Source organism: Cervus elaphus, chromosome 5 (genome assembly GCF_910594005.1).
Source record: "Cervus elaphus chromosome 5, mCerEla1.1, whole genome shotgun sequence".
NCBI lineage: Eukaryota > Metazoa > Chordata > Mammalia > Artiodactyla > Cervidae > Cervus > Cervus elaphus.
Window position 1 is genome coordinate 16,957,154 of NC_057819.1, and position 19,298 is coordinate 16,976,451.

The following is a 19,298-nucleotide window of genomic DNA, read 5'->3' on the forward strand; positions in this document are numbered from 1 at the left end:
ACAGAAGCACCTATTCTAAATCTCTTTTAAGACTATTAAAAATTTTCAAACACCAGTATGTCACTTTGTAAATACAGAGTGCTGTCATGGACAGGACGTGTGTATTTTCAAAGTGGAATATGAGGACCTGCACTGTCCTCAGATCCTGCAGTGTCCTTGGACTCAGAACCCAGAGATGCTGAAGCTTCCTGCCATTGTAGCAATGGAATGAGCAGGAGTCCTAGCCACCCCACACTTCCCAAGTATGTTCAACATTAGATCCATGAAGGCTTTCAGAAATCAAATATCAGAAAAGAGTGCTGTGCACCCAGGTCAAAATCTGGACCTCAGGGGCCCTGATGGGCAGATGTTAGGAAGTCATTGACCAACTCTGATACCCAAGTACCCACCACCCCCACTACTGCCAACCAAGGGTATCCCTCAGGGCAGCACAACAGTGAGACTTGGTTTACGAAACACGCCGACCATGGATCAAGCGCATGTGAATACCTGTTGAAAGAAGGAAGTGTACGTATGTATCTAGAAGGCAGGAGGGACGGGGGCTGACCTTGTCGGAGAGGCTCTCGGCCTTTAGCTTCTGCTCCTTGAGAGCCTGCTGCAAGGCCAGGATCTCGGCCTTGTGCTCCTTCACTGCCAGCTCGACCACCTGGCGCGACTCAGTGATCCGCTGGTCGGCCCTCGCCCTGCGGGGAGACACAGGCACGTTCAGAAACCCCGTCACTGCCACCCTGCAGGGAGGAAGCTGGCCCAGCTTGGACCCGGATAAGCAACCAAACAGGCTGCGGGCTGGAGAGAGCCCAGCCGGATCCCTTGTTCCAAATTACGTGGAGTGAGGATGTGACCCACTTTAGGCCCTGGGTAAAAATACTCTTAGCAGGTAAGGTTCCTGTGAATATAAATGCACTTGGAAGGGCTGAAGGGGACGAGGCATTTTTCCAAATGCAACTGGGCTGAAAATGGCAAGACTGTTACACCCTCCTGCAGAAGCAGGAAGGAATGAGGTCCCACTGAAGGAGCACAGTGCAGAGGACCATGTGGGGCCCCATTCGAGCAAACACTGCCTCTCCTTAAAGCAAGAGCTGAAGTGTTCTGGAAACTGAACCTTGAATCTGCCGGGTATGCCTGTAAATAAGGTGACAGAAGAAAAAAACTTGAAGCACACTAGAAAACATCACTTCCCCTCCCCAACTCAGGTTTTCTGTTTTGCTGCTTCCACACCTGGACTTGCACAGCCTCCTTCACCAGCAGCTCTCCTTCTCGACCCAACAAACCCAGGTCTTACTCAGACTCCTAGGGTAAACTTGCAGGCCCTGTCCTCCACAAAGCCCTTCCCAGTCTTCCTCTCAGAAGTAACCTCTTCTTGTTCTGGACCCAAAGCATAAATGTCCTACTGGCCTGGCACAACCCACTCTCTATTTTAGGTGATAAATAGTTCAACGAGTGGGAGGGGGGATCGGGATGGGGAATACATGTAACTCCATGGCTGATTCATGTCAATGTATGACAAAACCCACTACAATACTGTAAAGTAATTAGCCTCCAACTAATAAAAATAAATGGAAAAAAAAAATAGTTCAACGCATAGTTTATCTCCTGCACTAGACTCTTAGCCTCTAGAAGACAAGAATTAAGAATTATATTTTAGGGACTTCCCTGGTGGTCCAGTGGCTAAGACTTCTCACTCCCAATGCAGGGAGCCAAGGTCAATCCCTGATTAGGGAACTAGATCCCACATGCCAAAACTAACAACAGGCACATCCAAATATATAAATAAATATTTTTTTAAAAATAAGAATTATATTTTACTCATCTCAGATCCCACATAACACCAAAATAGAGGAAGGAGGGAAAAAAATGGGGGGTGGGGGGGGAAAGAGAGCCAAGATCTCTCACAATTGCTCCTGAAAGAAATATATGAAAGATCTCCCTATGTGTGCGCTAAGTTGCTTCAGTGCTGTCCAACTCTTTGAGACCTTACGGACTGTAGCCCACCAGGCTCCTCTGTCCATGGGATTCTCCAGGCAAGAATATTGGAGTGAGCTGCCATGCCCTCCTCCATGGGATCTTCCCCACCCAGGAATGGAACCCAAGTCTCTTAAGTCACCTGCATTGGCAAGTGGGTTCTTTACCACTAGCGCCACCAGAGAACACTTTCACGCATGGTTGTGCATTCTTGATGCTATGGTCAGACTCTGACCCCGAAACGGTCTACAAAGGACTCTAGAAACAGCTAAGCTAGGAGCTGGACCTGCGAGTGGGAGGGAGGGGTGTGTGTGAGAACAGTCAGAACATACAGTGAGGACATGGGAACTCAAGAGTTCAGGGGGAAACAGTAACAGGAAGTCTTAAACCAGCAGCCCTCTCACATTAACAAATACCCTGAAAGGGAAGATGTCCAACAGGAGAATATTTCTACCAGTTTCTCTTGAAACTTATGGGTTCCCTTTGCTTCCAGTCTTTAGCACAAATTATACATCTAAGACAGCCGTTGAGTCTACCATGGTCTACCAAATGTGGGAAATACTGAGACAAGTCTGACAGAATCCAGATAAATGATAAATACTTCCACAAACAGTTAGCTTGCTCAGGGAGTTCAGAGTATTATGGGACAGTAATTTCAGTGAAAGGTGCTATGAGTGAGGCTACGCAGGATGAATAGGATTCTGTTGGGCAGACATGAAGCACAAGGTGGATACCAGCCCACAGGGTACCTCTCTGCAAACTAGGAAAGGCATGTGTTCTTTAAGACCGCGCGCTTCTGCCTGTTGGTAAACTGTCATAATATACTGGTTTTGTTAGAACGAACACTTTCCCACTATGAGCTGGTAGAATGTCATGGTAGATCTTCAAGTCTATTCCCAGCAGCACGCAGTGCAATAACCTGCACACCTGCGGCCCTGGCAGGAGGGAATCCTACGCTGGGAGAACTGGGGAAGTAAAAGAAAGATACTACCTGAACTCAGGATTACTACTGCCTACCAGGAAAGGAAAAAAAATAAAAAATTGTTAACTATTCTTGTAGAGCAGTTGTTCTTAACTGGGGGCAGCTGCCCACCCCCCAGGGGACACCAGGCAATGTCTGGAGACGTTTCTCATGGTCACAACTTGAAGAGGGAGCAGCTACTGGGACTTAGTGGGGCAGGTCCAGAGAAGCTGCTCAGCACCTTACCATGTACAGGACACGCCCCCATCACGAAGGACTGTCCGGCCCCAGCTGTCCATAGTGCCAAAGCTGGTGTAGAGGGTTGATTTGCATCACACATGACAAGGATCAAAACAGTGACGGTCTTGTGACTTCCCTGGAGGTCCAGGGGCTAAGACTCTGTGCTCCCAATGCAGGGGGTCCAGGTTCAATGCCTGGTCAGGAAACTATTAATAGATCCCACATGCCACAATCAAGACCTGGTGCAGCCAAATAAATATTCAAAAAAAAAAAATGCAGAGTGACAGTCTCGCTACACAGTCACAGTGACACAAAATCCGAGGAGAGTTTCTACAAAGGAAGCACTGAGACGTTTTGCCCTGCCGATTCCTAGGGCCCTGTACTACTGGCTGACTGGCCATCATCTCCTGCCACTGGCACCGTCCGTATTTACCTCGAGGATGACTGACCGATCCTGGTTGGGCTGAGTCTCCCAGCTTTAACACTTAAGTCTTATGTCCCAGCACCTGCTCAGTCCTGGTCAAGCGGGGGCACTCGCTGGGAGGTCTCAGGGTGACCCTGCCGCTGCCACCTGCTGCTGGCTCTCTACCCACATGAAGTCCCACCTGCTCTGCTTCTCGGTGTCCAGCATCCTCTGCAACTCTCGAACCCGACACTCAAACTGGGACTTCTCGTCACCAAGGACGCTCCTCCAGGCCTCCCACTGCCGCTCCTTCTCCAGCAGCTCGTCGTTCAGGGCCTCCAGGTCCATGACCTGCTCCTCCAGCATTGTGCAGGTGGTCTTCAGCGCCTCCATCGTCTGCAAATCAGCACCATTGAGTTGTGCCTCACAGCAAATGAGGATTTCCCAGGTAGTACTTTTGTCGGGTCAGTTTCAGAAAAGCATGAGCTTCTAACTACAGTCTGAAAGTCACTATCTTTTTCTCCTACAGGCCAAGGGGATTAGACAAGAACAGATGAAGGGCCATTTCTACCGAGATATTATAGAAAGAACTCAGAGGAGGGCCAGGACTCCCAGCTCTCCCTGCCTAAAGTCCAGGTTCAATCCCTGGGTGAGGAACAAAGATTCCACAAGCCTCACAGCTCGGCCAAAAAAGGTTTTAAAAAAATAAAGTGGCTCACAAAAGCATTCTATTCTATTTTTAATGGCTTTAAAGCAAAATTAAGAACAACTATACATGGAACGTCCCTGATGGTTCAGTGGTTAAGACTGTGATTCCACTGCAAGGGGTACAGGTTTGATCCCTGGTCAGGGAACTAAGATCTTGCAAACCATGTGGGGTGGCCAAAAAAAATGAAACAAAAAAACCCAAACTACACACTTCTAAAAGCTGTTGTTAAAACTCACAAATCTCCAAAGCACTAACATGATTACTTTTACTGACAGGCTCAGTCTGAGAACACTGGGAGAGATGTAACTGGCACTCGCCCCAGAATCTAAAGGGGCTCCAGGTTTACTCCTGGTCCTTACTTGCTTCTGGCTAGTGAGCTGCATCTCCCTCTCGGTGATCTCGCGGCGGAGGTGGTCCACTTCACTTCGCAGCTGCACGATCTCATCGTTGGCACCAGAGGCCTCATCGAGTTGTTTAGACAAGTAGAAGTTTTGGTTGTTGAGCTCGGCGTTGTCCTCTGTCAGCTGGTTTAGCTGCTCCTCCAAGTCTGTGATCACCTAAAAGAGGAAAAAATCCGGTTACACATAGAGCAAGTTGGTTGGAAATGAGAAATTGCTTCTAAAGCCACATATACTCGAACCTACGTGGTAATGACGACCAGTGTGTGCCCGTCCAGCCCCCGAGAGCCAGCCTCCCCAGCTGCCATGACCGCCTCCTTAGCGCCCAAACCCACATATGCTGTGGGAGAACAAGAAATGTCTCGGATACCTTCTGACTCAGGATTCATCAGGAAAACATGGCAAGAGCAAATCAATCAAAAGCGACTGCCATATGGAAGGGGCAGCTTTAAATGAGATCAAGTTCATAATAGAATGTGGAGGATGCAAACTGAGGAAGGAGGAATAGTAGAGAGAGTAGTATCAGAATCAGCTAATTAAGCTGAAATGCCCAAGACATCATCGACAGAACATTATCATGGGAGATGGTCTTAGAAAGCAAAATACAGTTCTTATCAAGGAAGACTGAGTGAAGGACACTTAGAGTTATTTTAATAATATCTCAGGTAATAAATTTAATTTCATGCAACAAAAGAAAAAAAGGAAAACTTAAGGGACGTTCAGAATAATCCCGAAAATATAAGACCGTATGGATGGCATGACTTTAAATGGGTTCTTCTCACACAGCTGGCCATCAGAAAATGGGAAAGCACGCACATGAAATTGTCATTTTACTGAAAGAGATCTAATCTGATTTTGCTAAATTATTTCCCTGCTCAATGGTGGAATGACTTCAATTTCAGCACATTTAGCTGTCCTATTCTCTTTGCTGAAGTTTAGTACCAGTGCTTGCAAAGAGCTTTTACATATAATACTTTCAAAATTTAAGGGCAATTTTCTAATAATAGTTGGAATGAGGCACACAGGCAGTAAATTAAATTTTATATAACAGAAAGGAGTAAATTAAAAGGAAATGCCTCTGGGCCTACAGTTAATTGTTTCCCATTTTCAAACCTAAAGCAGATTTAGTTTCTGAAATGTTGCCACTGTTTTCGTGACTAACTCCCTGTCTTAACCCCTTTTGATTATCAATTAAAAAAAAAAAAAATCTTCCCAGGCATATAGAATTAAAGAATGTCAATTAGGTAGAATTGTTCAGTGTGGTTCAGAAAACACAGCTTTTCATTTTGTTCACTGAGCTGATGAGCTTTTAATGCAGTAAGCGGTCTACTAATTTGTACTTTAATATCGAAAGCCTTGTTAATTCCTACTGTACCGGTTTGAGTAACGCTATCAGCTACAAGAAGGGGAATAAAGGTTATCTGGTCCAATTCTTGGCTAAACCTCCTTCTTTATCAGGATGAGAAAAAAACAGGAAAAAACTGCAAGTCTGTCAGTCCAAGCAGGCATTTGTGCTTCACAAGAATGCTTGTACCACCCTTTGAGTAATATGGTTAAATCTCCCTAAAGCAGAAACAATGAGTAAATGGTGCCTAACAGTTCAACAGGTCTCCTTCCTATACCCAGTAAATCCATTCCTTAAGATGGTTTTTCTCCTAGACTCCAAATGACTTCACTGTGCTTCCTTTTACCTCTGCCCCAAAGGGAAAACAACAAGACTGATGAGGCAAACCGCCCAGAAGTCCCAGATAAGCCATCTTGAGCTTGGTCGTGTTGGTTTCTCCACCTACGATGTGGAGGTAAATACTATATAGACAACCTTCTCTGCTGCTCTGGTTTTAACATTTTGGATTTTTATTGTATGATATTCTCCCTTAACGTATCATGTAAAATACAAGAGACAAAAATGAGTGACCAAGGTGTTAGTGAGGCATCAACGGTGGCCCAGAGGGAGCAAACAGACTACAGAAAATCTACCCATATAAGAATACATATGCTGCCAAAATAATTTGCCATTCAAAGACATATTTAAGCCTTTAGGCACCTATTTGCTTTCTTTGATTTGTTTATTAAAAAAAAGCCATTTATTATATGCCCATTTCTGCCACCTCTTCTCCTCCCCAAATTAGATTATAAAGTGCTAAAGAAAAAATCACTCATATAAATTCAGGGAAGTGCCAAGATTATTACTCTCACTTCAAGTGAAATGGACCCACTGAGTAGGAGGAAGGGGCCTTCTATTTGCTTGTCATCATCCCGTTTTCAAAGGGTCTCCTGTTTCTGATTTCTAGTTACAGTTTGTGGTGGCTAGCTTTGTATTTTGTCATTATCTGTACTGCCTATTTGACAAAAGGAGGATTAAGTGTTTGCAGGAAGCATTCAAGAACTCGTTAGAGTGCGTTAACTGATCAGACGTTGTATGTATTCTTTCTGCCTCGGCCATAATACACTTAACTGCTGGAGTTGCCCACTTAGCTGCTGGTGGTATTAAGGGTTAGACGTTACTTCCACACAGAGATATTGAGCTGATCTGAGACACAGGCAGTAAATTAATGATCTCTATGATTTGGGGAAAAAAATAAAAAAAGGATAATAGGCAATCTGCAATTCTGAACCAGGTTATTTTATATAGGCAAGGAGAATTCTTAGGTCTACTTTGTGGGTATATTCTCTCTACACCAAGGGCAAATGATCTGTGTCCTGTATCAATAAACTGTAAACCGTTCAACCTCAAGGATACAATGCAGGAAAGATAAACTACACAGCTGATTCCATCTCAGTGGTAAAAAAAAGATGAGGGAGATAGCTACACAATGTAGGGGCCAGCAGAGCTTTCTGATATGCTGTTTGTATAGATAAGAGATCTGGGTAAAACTCCCAACAGAAAACAGGAATACAAAAAAATGTATCTACTCTCAATACCCCCCAAAAAAATTTTTTAAGGTCTCTATTTGGGGTTATCTGTTGCTTTTCAAGCAAACCTCGTGGTTCTGCAATATATAGGTTACCTTTCACACCTCTGCTGGGCGACCAGTAGAGAGAATGTTACCTGGTAAACGTCCAAGAACACACCAGGGGTGAAGACACCAGCCAGACAATGAACATCAGGCTGAAAAGACACAGGGCTGACGTCCTATTTTAATGCCTCATTCCTTCTTGAGGGCGGCTATTTGCATATTATTTATTTTTAATCTTATAGCTGACAGATTGATTCATAATTAAAACCATGTCATATGTTTGCCCACCAACTCCTCTCCAAAACAGACTTAGGTAGGGTTTTAGGTGCCAGATTGAATCAAATTCTTTTTTTAAATCTCTTCAAAATATAGAAATGGCCTGAGCCTGAAAAATCTTACTGCTCATGAGCTTTTTAAAAGCTGTTAACTGGGAGCTCCTATCGATCGAGCTATTATAGGAGTTCCCACTGATAATGAAGATGACATTTCCCAGCAGAGATGGTCTTGGACAGCGCCGCCGAGAAAGGAGAATCTGTGTGCTCAAGTGTCTGCAGAGCAGCCTTTGAACTTGTGGAAGGATAACTAAGATCCACTAGTGCTGCCAAGTATTGTTCTAAAGTGGTGGTTTTCAACCTTTTTTTTTTTTTTTTTTAAGGAGCAGAGCTGTTTTCTAAATAAGATTCTGTTCTAAACCCAGTATGAGCAAATAATAATAGTTATCACTGATTAGCACATTCTATGGACCATGCCCTGTACAAATGCTGATGCATCATCTAACTTTTGCAGGAAACTCCATGAGGCAGGTATTATTATCAAGTTTCTGATTCTGTGACTCAGTGTTTCCTAGGTTTTACTGTTCTGGAAATCTGAATGTATATAGGAACTAAACAGCTGTCTCTCTTCCCTCACCCAGTTCCCAAAGAGCAGTAGTTAAATGAACTGTGCATCCTACAATCAATGGTGCACTGGAATTGAGGACATATAATGTCACCCCCATTTTATGGACAAAGAAATGGAGGCTCCAGTGTACAACATCACACAGGTTATTGAGAGGCCAGTTTAGAATCTCAACTGGTCTATCTGACTCCAGAGCACATAGTTTGGACCCCCAAGCCACCCAGCTGGCCTAGCTGAAAGGTGGGTGGAACAGTGGTAGATCCCCAAAGGCTTCAGAAAGCCAAGCAAGGGTAAGTAAACGAGGGATTAGAAGTCATTGTTCCAGGAAAAGCAAATCTGAGGGATAAAGAGAGTATAAAAGTTACCTAAGTTAAGAAAGTAACCAATTTTATCCTATATATTAGCATATCCCATTAAAACTAGATTTTGATTTTAAAAATGGGGTGGGGAAGGGTGGATAACAAAAGTGCACAGGAAACTCTTGAGGGTGATGACTATAGTTGTTATTTTGATTGTTATGCTCGTTTTAAAGATATACACACATCTGAAATCTCATTAGGTTACTGTACTCCAATTATCCCTCAATAAAGCTGTTTTAAAGTAAATAAATAAATGATATTTTTAAAAAGACTAAAAAAGAAGAAAACTCCAGATGAATGGAACAGATTACTGATGTACACATTTAAAATGCATCCAAGATTATTTTAGGAAAAAACAGTAATGCAAAAAAAAAAAAAAACCAATCACAGTGCTAAAACCATCTATATCTTATTCAGTGATCATTTATGAGCATGTATGTATATAAGCAGATAACTCTCATGTAAAAGAAGAAACCAAGACAATTAAGAAACTTTAAAAGTAAAGCAAAAGAGTACAGGAACAGAATGTATCAATTTCTCAAGGAAGGGAGGTGAGAATGGAGGAAATCAACAGATATCCCTAAGGCAGGCTCAGCCCCCATCTGGCCACTGGCATCAGGGAATACAGACCTAAATACCTGTCAGGCACATACCAGAGTTAAGCGGAGGCATGTCCCAAGACCTAGCTCTTCCACTCCTGGGTATATATATATATGCTCATTAGAAACAAACGCTTGTAAGCACCAAAGGACCTGTACAAGAGCGCTTCCTAATAGCTCTGTTCCTACCAGAAACAACTCCAACACCCATCAACAGGAGAACGGATAAACGAACTTCAGATCTAAACATACACTAGAAACATGACACCATAATAAAAAAGAACAAAATCTTGACAGTGCAACATGGATGAACCTCACAGACAATTTAAGTAACAAAAAGGCTAAACCCAAAGACCATATCCTCTAATGGTCCCATTCTTATGAAATTCAAGAACAGGTAAAACTAATGTGTAGTATCAAAGATCAGGCTACTAGTTACCCTTTGGGCAAAGCATGCTGATGGGAAGAGGATAACAGGAGCCTTCCAGGAGCTGAAACATTCTGTATCTTGGTCTTTCTTGTGGTTACACAAGTTGTCTATTCACATACAAATCAACTGAGCTGTACACTTAAGATTAGTTTCACTTCATGCACTTTACTATGCGCATTCCATAGCTAAATGAAGGGAGGCGGGATGCAGGGGGCACATACCATCAAGACTTAATGTCTCATTTATAGTAGGTAAAGAGAAAAGAAGGAGTTTATTACCAGAAAATGAAATATGTATATAGGATGTAGAAGGGTGTTTCTGGAAATTCACAGATGCAAATAATACAAATAGAGACCAGCTCACTGTGAACTAAGGACGGAACAAAGCGATGAAAGGACCAGAGAAGGGAGGCAGATCCATGAACAAAGGACACCATCCCTACCTTCTGAAGGGGGCCTATTTTAGTCCTTCGCTCTGATCAAAAATAGATATTTTACCCTATTACATAACCTATGAATGATGCTTATCTGCTCCTGGAATTGACTTCTCTCAATATAAATAACATCTCCCAAAGAGTCCTAAATTCTGCATTTGCATGTTAGGAAGCCAGATTCTGCCTGTTAGAAAGCTAACACTTCTAGATTCTCCAGGAGAAGAACTTCTTGGTCTTCCCTCTCTGAAGAGGCAGCAGGCTGGAGAAGCCTGACACATCTAACTGCCCCTACCATCTCAGGCCCACCTCAGATAGAAACTTCTAGATTGGAGAAGGAGGGGGAACTCCCTTGGGACTTTTGTTGCAGCTGCTGAGACCCTATTAGTGGTTCTGCAGGGAGAATTATTTTGACCATTCCAACAAGCCTTCTCCAAACATGAAGGATGGTTTAAACTTTTAAAATTGGCAGGAACCCAAGAAACTAAGGTTTTCTGAGGCTTAGAAACTTCCACATCAGTTTGACCACATCAACTGCTTCAAGCTGAAAGTTTATATCAAAAATCAGCCACTGATATTAGAAAGAGACGTTCCCCCTTTCCTTCTCAGTTTTAGTTCCATGTTATTTTCATCATCTTTAGTTAATACTCACAGTACAGCTGTTACGAAGGGCATCAAATTTGCGCTGGATTTCATCTCTATGTGCCTAAAAGGTAAGAAGTTGATTATAAATTTTTCATAGGGTGGAATACAAATTCTACATGCTATGGGTCAAATAAAGAAAATCACAAGCCAAGAACCCTGTTGCAGCTGCCCCACTAACTTTTTTCCCAAAGAATTAGTCAAATCAAGCCCAACATGAGAAGCTACAGAAATACACAATGCCTACTGATAACTATTTAGACCACACATGGGCTTCCCTTGTGTCTCAGCTGGTAAAGAGCTGGGTTTGATCCCTGGGTTGGGAAGATCTCCTGGAGAGGGGAAAGGCTACCCACTCCAGTATTCTGGCTTAGAGAAGTCCATGGACTATATAGTCCATGGGGTTACAAAGGGTCAGACACAACTGAGCGACTTTCACTTCACTTCACTCATACCCTGTACAAATACATATAACAGCTTAAAACTACAGACTAGCAGAACGGAAAAGAACATAGGAGGAAGTTTTATTCTCATTTATTTGTCTTACTCCCCATTCTTAACCTTTCTCTCTTCCCTCCAATTGGCTGCCTGCCCCCTGCCCCAAGCCTTCTCCCAAGAAAGAACACACACACATAAATAAATACAGGACAACAGCTAGGACAAAGTAGGGACTTGCTGTGGAGATTCAGAAATCCTATATAGATCTTGAAGTAAATATACAGGCTTTCACCAAGGTCGGGGTACTCTAAACCAGTAGAATTCATTGATCTGACAAGGATTTTTCGAGTACATACAACATGGCAGACACCGTAGCAAGATACAGCTCATAGGACCTAACCTTCATTCTGGTGTGGGCAGACAGAAAATAAATAAGCACATGATTACATACAGTGGCAAGTGCTATGAAGGAAATAAATGGGTCCTAAGGGGGAAAAAAAATAAGGGGGGGGGGACTTAAATGGAGTAGTCAAGGAGGGCTTCTCTGAAGAGGTGACATTTAAACTGAAATCTGCAGGATGATGAGGGGCCAGCCATGCAAAGAACATAAAAGAGCAGAGGGAAGAGCATCTGTAAAAACCCTAAAGCAAGAAAGGGTTGGGTCCATATGGGAAATAAAAAAGGACAGAGTGGCTAGAACAGTTTTTTATACTTCAAGTTGTGACATGAGAGCAAGGATGTCAAGATGGAGTTTTTTGTCTTGTTTTATCCAATGAAATGGAATAAACAGAATAGATTAAAAAACATCGGCATGCACCTTGGACAGTAAGGGTAAGTACTGTTGTTGGAAACTTGTTTTATTATTATGAACATAATTCATCAAGTGTAAGTTGCTATCAATTGTAAAATTTACCACAGCTTTATGTAACATTAAGAAACAGAAGTATTGCCAATGAAACTATGACATGTTTATGTCCTTATGACTATATATATAGGCTATAAGATACATCCTCATTAGCTACCTTAAAAATTAATGAAATACAGTATATATGTCCTCTTGTAGTAGACTGTAAGATAAAATGTATTCTTCTGTGGGTTGTGCCCAAATGACTTTTGAAAATCACTTGTCTAAGTCACAGCAAAAGAGGGAAAATGTGGCCCAAGTTGATGGTACAGAGGCAGGCCCAGAACCTTGAAGGCCTGGAAAAGAGTTTGGATTTCATTCAAAATGCAATTAACTAAAGGTCAACAGAGGTTTTTAAGATGTGGGATAACACACGGCCTATCGTTTTGTGGATACTGTAGGAAAAACATCAAAATAGGACAAACATAGAAGGAAGTGGAACAACCACTGAGGAGGTTATTGCTGTCATTTAAGGAAGAGAGGGTGGTGGCTTGGAGCAGGATAGTGGCAAAGGATGGAGAGAAATGGATGGAGGTGAGATCTTTTTTGGAAGCAGAGGTAATAAGACCTGCTGATGGACATGGAGGCCAAGGGTACCCTAACAGACTTTTGATTTGGGAGACAAGGTAAATTATGGCACCATTTGCTTAGCTATGAAAGCCCAAAGAAGAATCCAGTTTGAGGCAGAGGAAAAAGTGGTCCTCTTCTTTAAAAAAAAATATTAGCCTCTATCAGAAAATCTAGGCCATCACTCAAAAGTCTACAAATAATAAGTGCTAGAGAGGATATGGAGAAAAGGGAACCCTCCTAAACTGCTGGTGGGAATGTAAACTTGTGCAGCCACTATAGAAAACAGTATGGAAGTTACTTTAAAAATTAAAAATAGAATTACCATATGATCCAGCAATCCTATTCCTGGGCATATATCTGGAGAAAACTCTAACTCAAAAAGATACATGCATACCAATGTTCATATCAGCACTATTTACAAAAACCAAGACATGGAAGCAACCTAAATGTCCATCAACAAAGGAATGAATAAAGAAGATGTAGTACATACATACAATGGGATATTACTCAGCCATAAAAAAGAATGAAATAATGCCATTTGCAGCACCATGGATGAACCTAGAGATTATCTTACTAAGTGAAGGCAGAAAATGACAAATATCATATAATATTACTTATACATGGAATCTAAAATATGGCACAAATGAACTTCTTTACAGAATAGAAACAAACTCACAGGCATAGAAAACAAATTTATAGTTACCAAAGGGGAAGCAGGAGAAAAATTAGGAGTTTTGGATTAGTAGGTACAAACCACTATATATAAAATAAACAAGGTCTTATTGCATAGCACAGGGAACTATAATACCTTGTAATAAACCACAAAGGAAAAGAGTATGAATCACTTTGCTGTTCACCAGAAACTAACACCACATTGTAAATCAACTACATTTCAATTAAAACAAAAAGGTCTATAAGGAAGTCAGAATATTCATCACCTAATTTAGCTGTGATATACTTTATAGTATCTCTATTTAGCCATAAACTAAGATTCCCACATGCTCAGTGGTAAAGAATCAGCCTGCCAATGCAGGAGATGCAAGTTCAAACCCTGGATTGGGAAAATCCCTCAGAGAAGGAAATGGCAACTCACTCCAGTATTCTTGCCTGGGAAATCCCATGGACAGAGAAGACTGGCAGGTTACAGTCCATGGGGTTGCAAAACAGTCAGACATGACTTAGCAACCAAATAACAACAAAAGACTAGATTAGATGCTGCAGAAAAAAAGATTAGTGAACTTTGTAGACAAGGCAAGAGAGACTATCCAAAAAAAAAAACACATAAACGAAAAAAGAAAGACTTAAAAGAAAAATTAATGCAGCATCAATGAGCTGTGAGATAACTCTGATATACATGTACTCAGAATCCCTGAAGGAGTACAGAGGTGAGACCAAAAAAAATATCTGAAGAAATAATGGCCACAAACTTTCCAAAATCAATGAAGAAATAAATCCACGGATGAAAAAGCCTAAATGATCCCTGAGCACAGGAAACATGAAAGGAGTTAAGCTTTCATGAAATGAATAAATGAAAGGAATGGAATAAAAGAAGTAAACATGAAAGGAATAAATCATATCATAATCAAACTGCTTAAAACCAGTAATAAAGAGAAAAAGCTTAAAACCAGAGAAAAAAACAAGTTACTTAATGAGAAACTCAGAGAACAAAGATTTCTCACAGTGAGGTTGGAGAAGTTTGGCAGGAAGGAAGCTAGAAGACAGTGGAACAGCATCTTTACTGAAAGGAAAACAAAAACCTGTCAACCTAGAATTCTATAGCCAGCAAAAATATCTTTCAAAAAATGTCAAAAATGAAGGTGAGGGTTTCCTTGGTGGTTCAGTGGTTAAGAATATTCCTGTCAATGTAAGGGACACAGGTTTGATCTCTGGTCCTGAAGGATCCCACATGCCATGAGGCACTTAAGCTCTTGCACCACAATTACTGAAGCCCATGCACCCGAGACCCCATGCTCCACAACAAACGAAGCCACTGCAGTGAGAAACCCATGCACCGCAACTAGAGAGTAGCCCTCAGCTTGCTGCAACTAGAGAAAGCCCACGGGCAGCAATGAAGACCCAGTGCAGCCAAAAATAAAATAAATAAAAACATATTTTTAAAATGAAGGTGAAATAAAGACCTTTTCAGACATACCAAAGCTAAAGGAATTTGCCACCTGTAAACCTACACTATAAGAAATGTTAAAGGAAATTTAGGCACAAGATGACAACCAGAGTCTTAAATTTACACAAAATAAAAGAGGACTAGAAACACTAGAACAAAAACCAGCAACTGCAGACTTAACACATTTTAAATCAGGAGTTATCACTTAAAATCAACTTCTCAAATAATTATTTTCATCAACTAATTTAAAAGATTATAACCTTTCCCCAAAACTCAGCTTTTTGCCCAGCAACAATACAAGATTTATTAACTTAATAAGGCAAGACTACTATTTATCCAAAGTAGGAACATGGCTATTTGTACTACTTGTGAATTTCATCTGTGGGTATCCTAGAGGAAGAAATATCGTCCTCAAGTTAGTAAACTCTAGAGCAGGAATAAACAACTTTTTTTCTTTTAAGAACCAGATAATAAATACTTCTGGTTTTGAAGGCCATTCAGTCTTTGTCACAACTATTCAACTCTGCTCTCATAGCACAAAAGCACCCACAGACAATATGTACACAAATAGGCATAATTGTGTGTCAATAAAACTTTACTTGCAGAAAACTGGAAGCACACTAAATTTGGCCCACTGGCTGTAGCTTGCCAACTTCCACTCTAAATGACTATTTGCTGTGATATCTCTCAAAGACAGAAACAGGAAGCTAAAGAAAGGTAGAGTTAACTTCTTCAAAGTCTAAGCAGTGATCATTAAAAAAAACCTCTCTGGCCTAGACTGAGGAACAGAAGCCCTGTTCCTGTTCCACTTTTTGACTAATGGCAAAGCTTCCAAATAACACTGCACCATTAAAAACCTGTTTAACTGCTCTACAGTAGTCTGAAATTCTGATCACTAATATTTCTATTATAATTTACCATTATGAGGCCTCTGCATCGTTTTGACACATCAAACAGCAATCTTCTCTGAGGTTATAGTATAGGGAACTACCATCTTTATGACTTTTTGATTTATTATTGACTGAAATATAAACACAAAATGTAGAACCAACACTGTCCTAACTGCTGGAAGTACTGTAACAAACAGCGAACTGATCTGAGTTTAAAAATGCAAGAAACATGTTTTATGTTTCTTTGAAATAAGTTGTAAAATGCATAAAAAAGCAAAAGGTCACACAATAGTATATATGAAGGTAATAAAATACATAAGACAAGCTTTGAATTCTCTCAATAAAATATCCATGTATTAATTAAATATTAGGAGCTATGGGGAATAAGGACTTATACCCTTAAAAACTACTGAGGACCCCAAAGGGCTTTTGTTTATGTGAGTTATACCTATATTTACCACATTAGAAATTAAAACATATCTTTAGTATTTATTTTAAAATAAAAGTACTGACTTTGTACCATTGGTACAAATGTTAACACAATGAAAAATGCCACAATACAGCTTAGTATTATTATGAAAATAATCTGAACTTGAGGACCCCCATGGAGCCACAGACCCCAACTTGAGAACCACTGATCTAGGGGTTGGGTGGCAAGAGGCAGAATGGACAGACTGCAGCCTGGAAATCAGAGAGGTACTTACTTTGGGGAGGGCTTATATCTTCTTTAACTTTAAGGAAAGTTACAAGAGGAATGAAGAAAAGAGAATTATTATGCAGCCTTGAAGAGAGAAAATACCCGCAGAGCTGTGAAAAAGGAAACTCGTGTTTACAGGTCTGACAGTCTTCTGGGATCCACGGTCAGGATCCTACAACACGGGTTTCCACACATCCACCCCGTTCTTTGGGAAGGCAGGTACCAAGCAAGACTGTCACCTTAAGTGACCCAAGCTCACATCTTGCCTTGCCTATCATGCCCATGGCTTACTAATTCAATTCAATGATTGACAGTTATGTAAAAGAGAAAAAGAGCATGCACTGACTAATGGTTTTAAGAAATCAAAGAGGATAATCCTGGGATGCCACCATCACACTCTGTTGGGAGGATCCCTTTCTTGAGTGTCTCTAGCTTTCAACTCTTGATTATTCAGCATAAGTCATGTAACCAAATCAGTAAAAGAACATGAGGACAGAGACATGAAGCATGTTCACTGGGCCATGCTGGTGGACACAGAGCCCATGCTGCTCCTCTGCTCTGCAGACTCATTCAGAGTAACATTCCCATCACATCATATGCCTGCATGCAATGATGTGTGCACACTCAAATTCTCTTCCACAAAGGGATTACATGGAGTCTTACATTTCAAGCCCAGGTGGAAAAATTCTCTCTTCCCCCAATAAGCAATGAAGCATCTTAAAAGCATGGTTTTGTGTATAAATCTGACTCTCCTGTAGGTCTGTAACTTGACTCAATCTTAGCTTTAAATGGCCAGTGAATTTCAATGCAAATACAATTGACAAGGTGGGGAAAAGATAAAAGTGAAAGTTGCTCAGCCATGTCCAGCTTTTTGCGACCCCAGGAACTGTAGCCTGCCAGTCTCCTCTGTCCATGGAATTCTCCAGGCAAGAATACTGGAGTGGGTTGCTATGCCTTCCTCCAAGGGATCTTCCCAACCCAGGAATCAAACAGGGGTCTTCTCCATAGCAGGAAGATTCTTTACTAGCTGAGCTACCAGGGGTGTCTAGGGAAAGGGTGAGTGGGAGAAAAAATAAAATCTAGGACGATGGCTGCCCCACCTGCCAAACTTCATCAACGGAGAGCTTATTCAACTGTGTTCCATCTAACTTGGCCGAGGGACAGAGGCCAAAGTGGGTAACTGCTCCCCTCCCAGGTGAGAAAGTGGCCAGCTCTTAGAACCAAAGCAGTAACAGCCCATATGACTATTCCCTTTTATTGATAAAACAGCCTGCTGTGAAGCACACAAACCACCTAGAAGATCACTTTGAAGCACCTGATTGAATTTGATTGATGCTTAGAATGGGTCTGAACTTGAACCAGAACAATGGGGGGCGGGGGGGTGCTGCATCTGTGATCATTTTCTCTCTCAGAAAATATATACTTCAGGACAAATTCAACAAAGCATTTCAGGCAACAGCCACCTGTGGTCCATAACCAGGTTTATGGGACATAATCAAGAGGAGGGGAGAGAAAAAACCCATAGACTTCAAACTGAACTGAAGTAAACCGATTGGGGGTTTGGATTCCTGCACAATGCATTTACAAATAGCCGCTGGACCAAAGGCACTTTCCTGCCATCACTGTGAACAAGCCCAATTTTCCAAGGGATCTTCATCTGTGAGAACTGTACAGCCCCAGTTTGCAGACTTAGGAAAGTTTTTTTGTTTTTGTTTCTGTTTTATAAAGAAGATGTTCTCAGGCGGTGATCTCATCTGACTAAATTAAGTCGTGACTTGCTGCTGTGCAGGCGTCCTGCAGCCATTAGCCACAGCGCTTTCCAACTGGCAGCAAGGCAGGACTGAAAGACTAATCTCCCCACAGATAAACAATAGCAATGCAAACATACCCTCCTGCTTCCAAACAGGAGGGTAAGACGCACAGCCACCGGATCCTTCCCAGTTCCAACAGAGTAGAGAGATAAACGTGTCCTTCTCCTCTGCTCCTGACTAATAGGATTTGAGGGACTACAGGCCAGTCCCCTGGGGAGAAAAAGCTAAAGACACAGTGCTAAGCACACAGTGGGGGCTCATCAAGTATGGATTAAATGACTGACGTCTCCTCCTTTCAGAGCTAGGGTGGTTCATGGTTGGGGCAGGGGCGGCATATTAATATACAAAGCATTAAATATAAGAGTGGCTAGATTTTAGGTGTCTTGTTTAGCAGCTAAGAAATGCTTTCTGGCTGTCTCTCTTTGCATTCACCCCACTCCAGAAAGCATATAAGCCTTCTTGCCATATATATTCATTTCACTCTTACCTCTTTTTTTTTTCTTCTGTGATTTCCTTTCTCTCAGACTTTTCTTATTCTATCCTGTTATAGTTTTGTATCTTTCCAAACTGTTTCCAATCCATTTTTGAAACAAGGCAGAGTATAAACAGATATTGTAACTAATTTCTTTTTAAAAAAAAAAGCATTGGCGGCATGTGGCATCATTTAATGAGTTTTTTTCATAGAGGGAACAACAGAAACTATAAGGTTGCAACTAATATCTGAACTTGGCTGAAGTCCTGGAAAAGCTAGGATGCTCAAACAACTTCTACAAAGGAGTTACTCTGCATTCCCAAAATCCTGGAAACCCCTGTATCCTGGACCAGTCCATAAGGACCCTGGCACTCTCAGATCATGTTCCCAATTTGGTCCCCAAACCC

The 19,298-nt window shown here is 41.6% G+C and overlaps 1 protein-coding gene across 8 annotated transcripts in view; it reads right to left on the reverse strand.

Moving 5' to 3' along the window:
* Positions 1-19,298, reverse strand: part of CIT (citron rho-interacting serine/threonine kinase) — a 172,055-nt gene that overhangs the window by 33,456 nt on the left and 119,301 nt on the right. For 7 of the 8 annotated variants that reach the window (XM_043901816.1, XM_043901814.1, XM_043901813.1 and 4 more), the window contains 4 exons: positions 10,998-11,051; positions 4,635-4,832; positions 3,769-3,962; positions 548-683 (listed from right to left, as the gene is read on the reverse strand). In XM_043901816.1, the coding sequence (XP_043757751.1) occupies positions 548-683; positions 3,769-3,962; positions 4,635-4,832; positions 10,998-11,051 (582 nt within the window). The remainder of the gene's footprint in view (positions 1-547; positions 684-3,768; positions 3,963-4,634; positions 4,833-10,997; positions 11,052-19,298) is intronic. The other variant, XM_043901815.1, reaches the window with a different exon arrangement.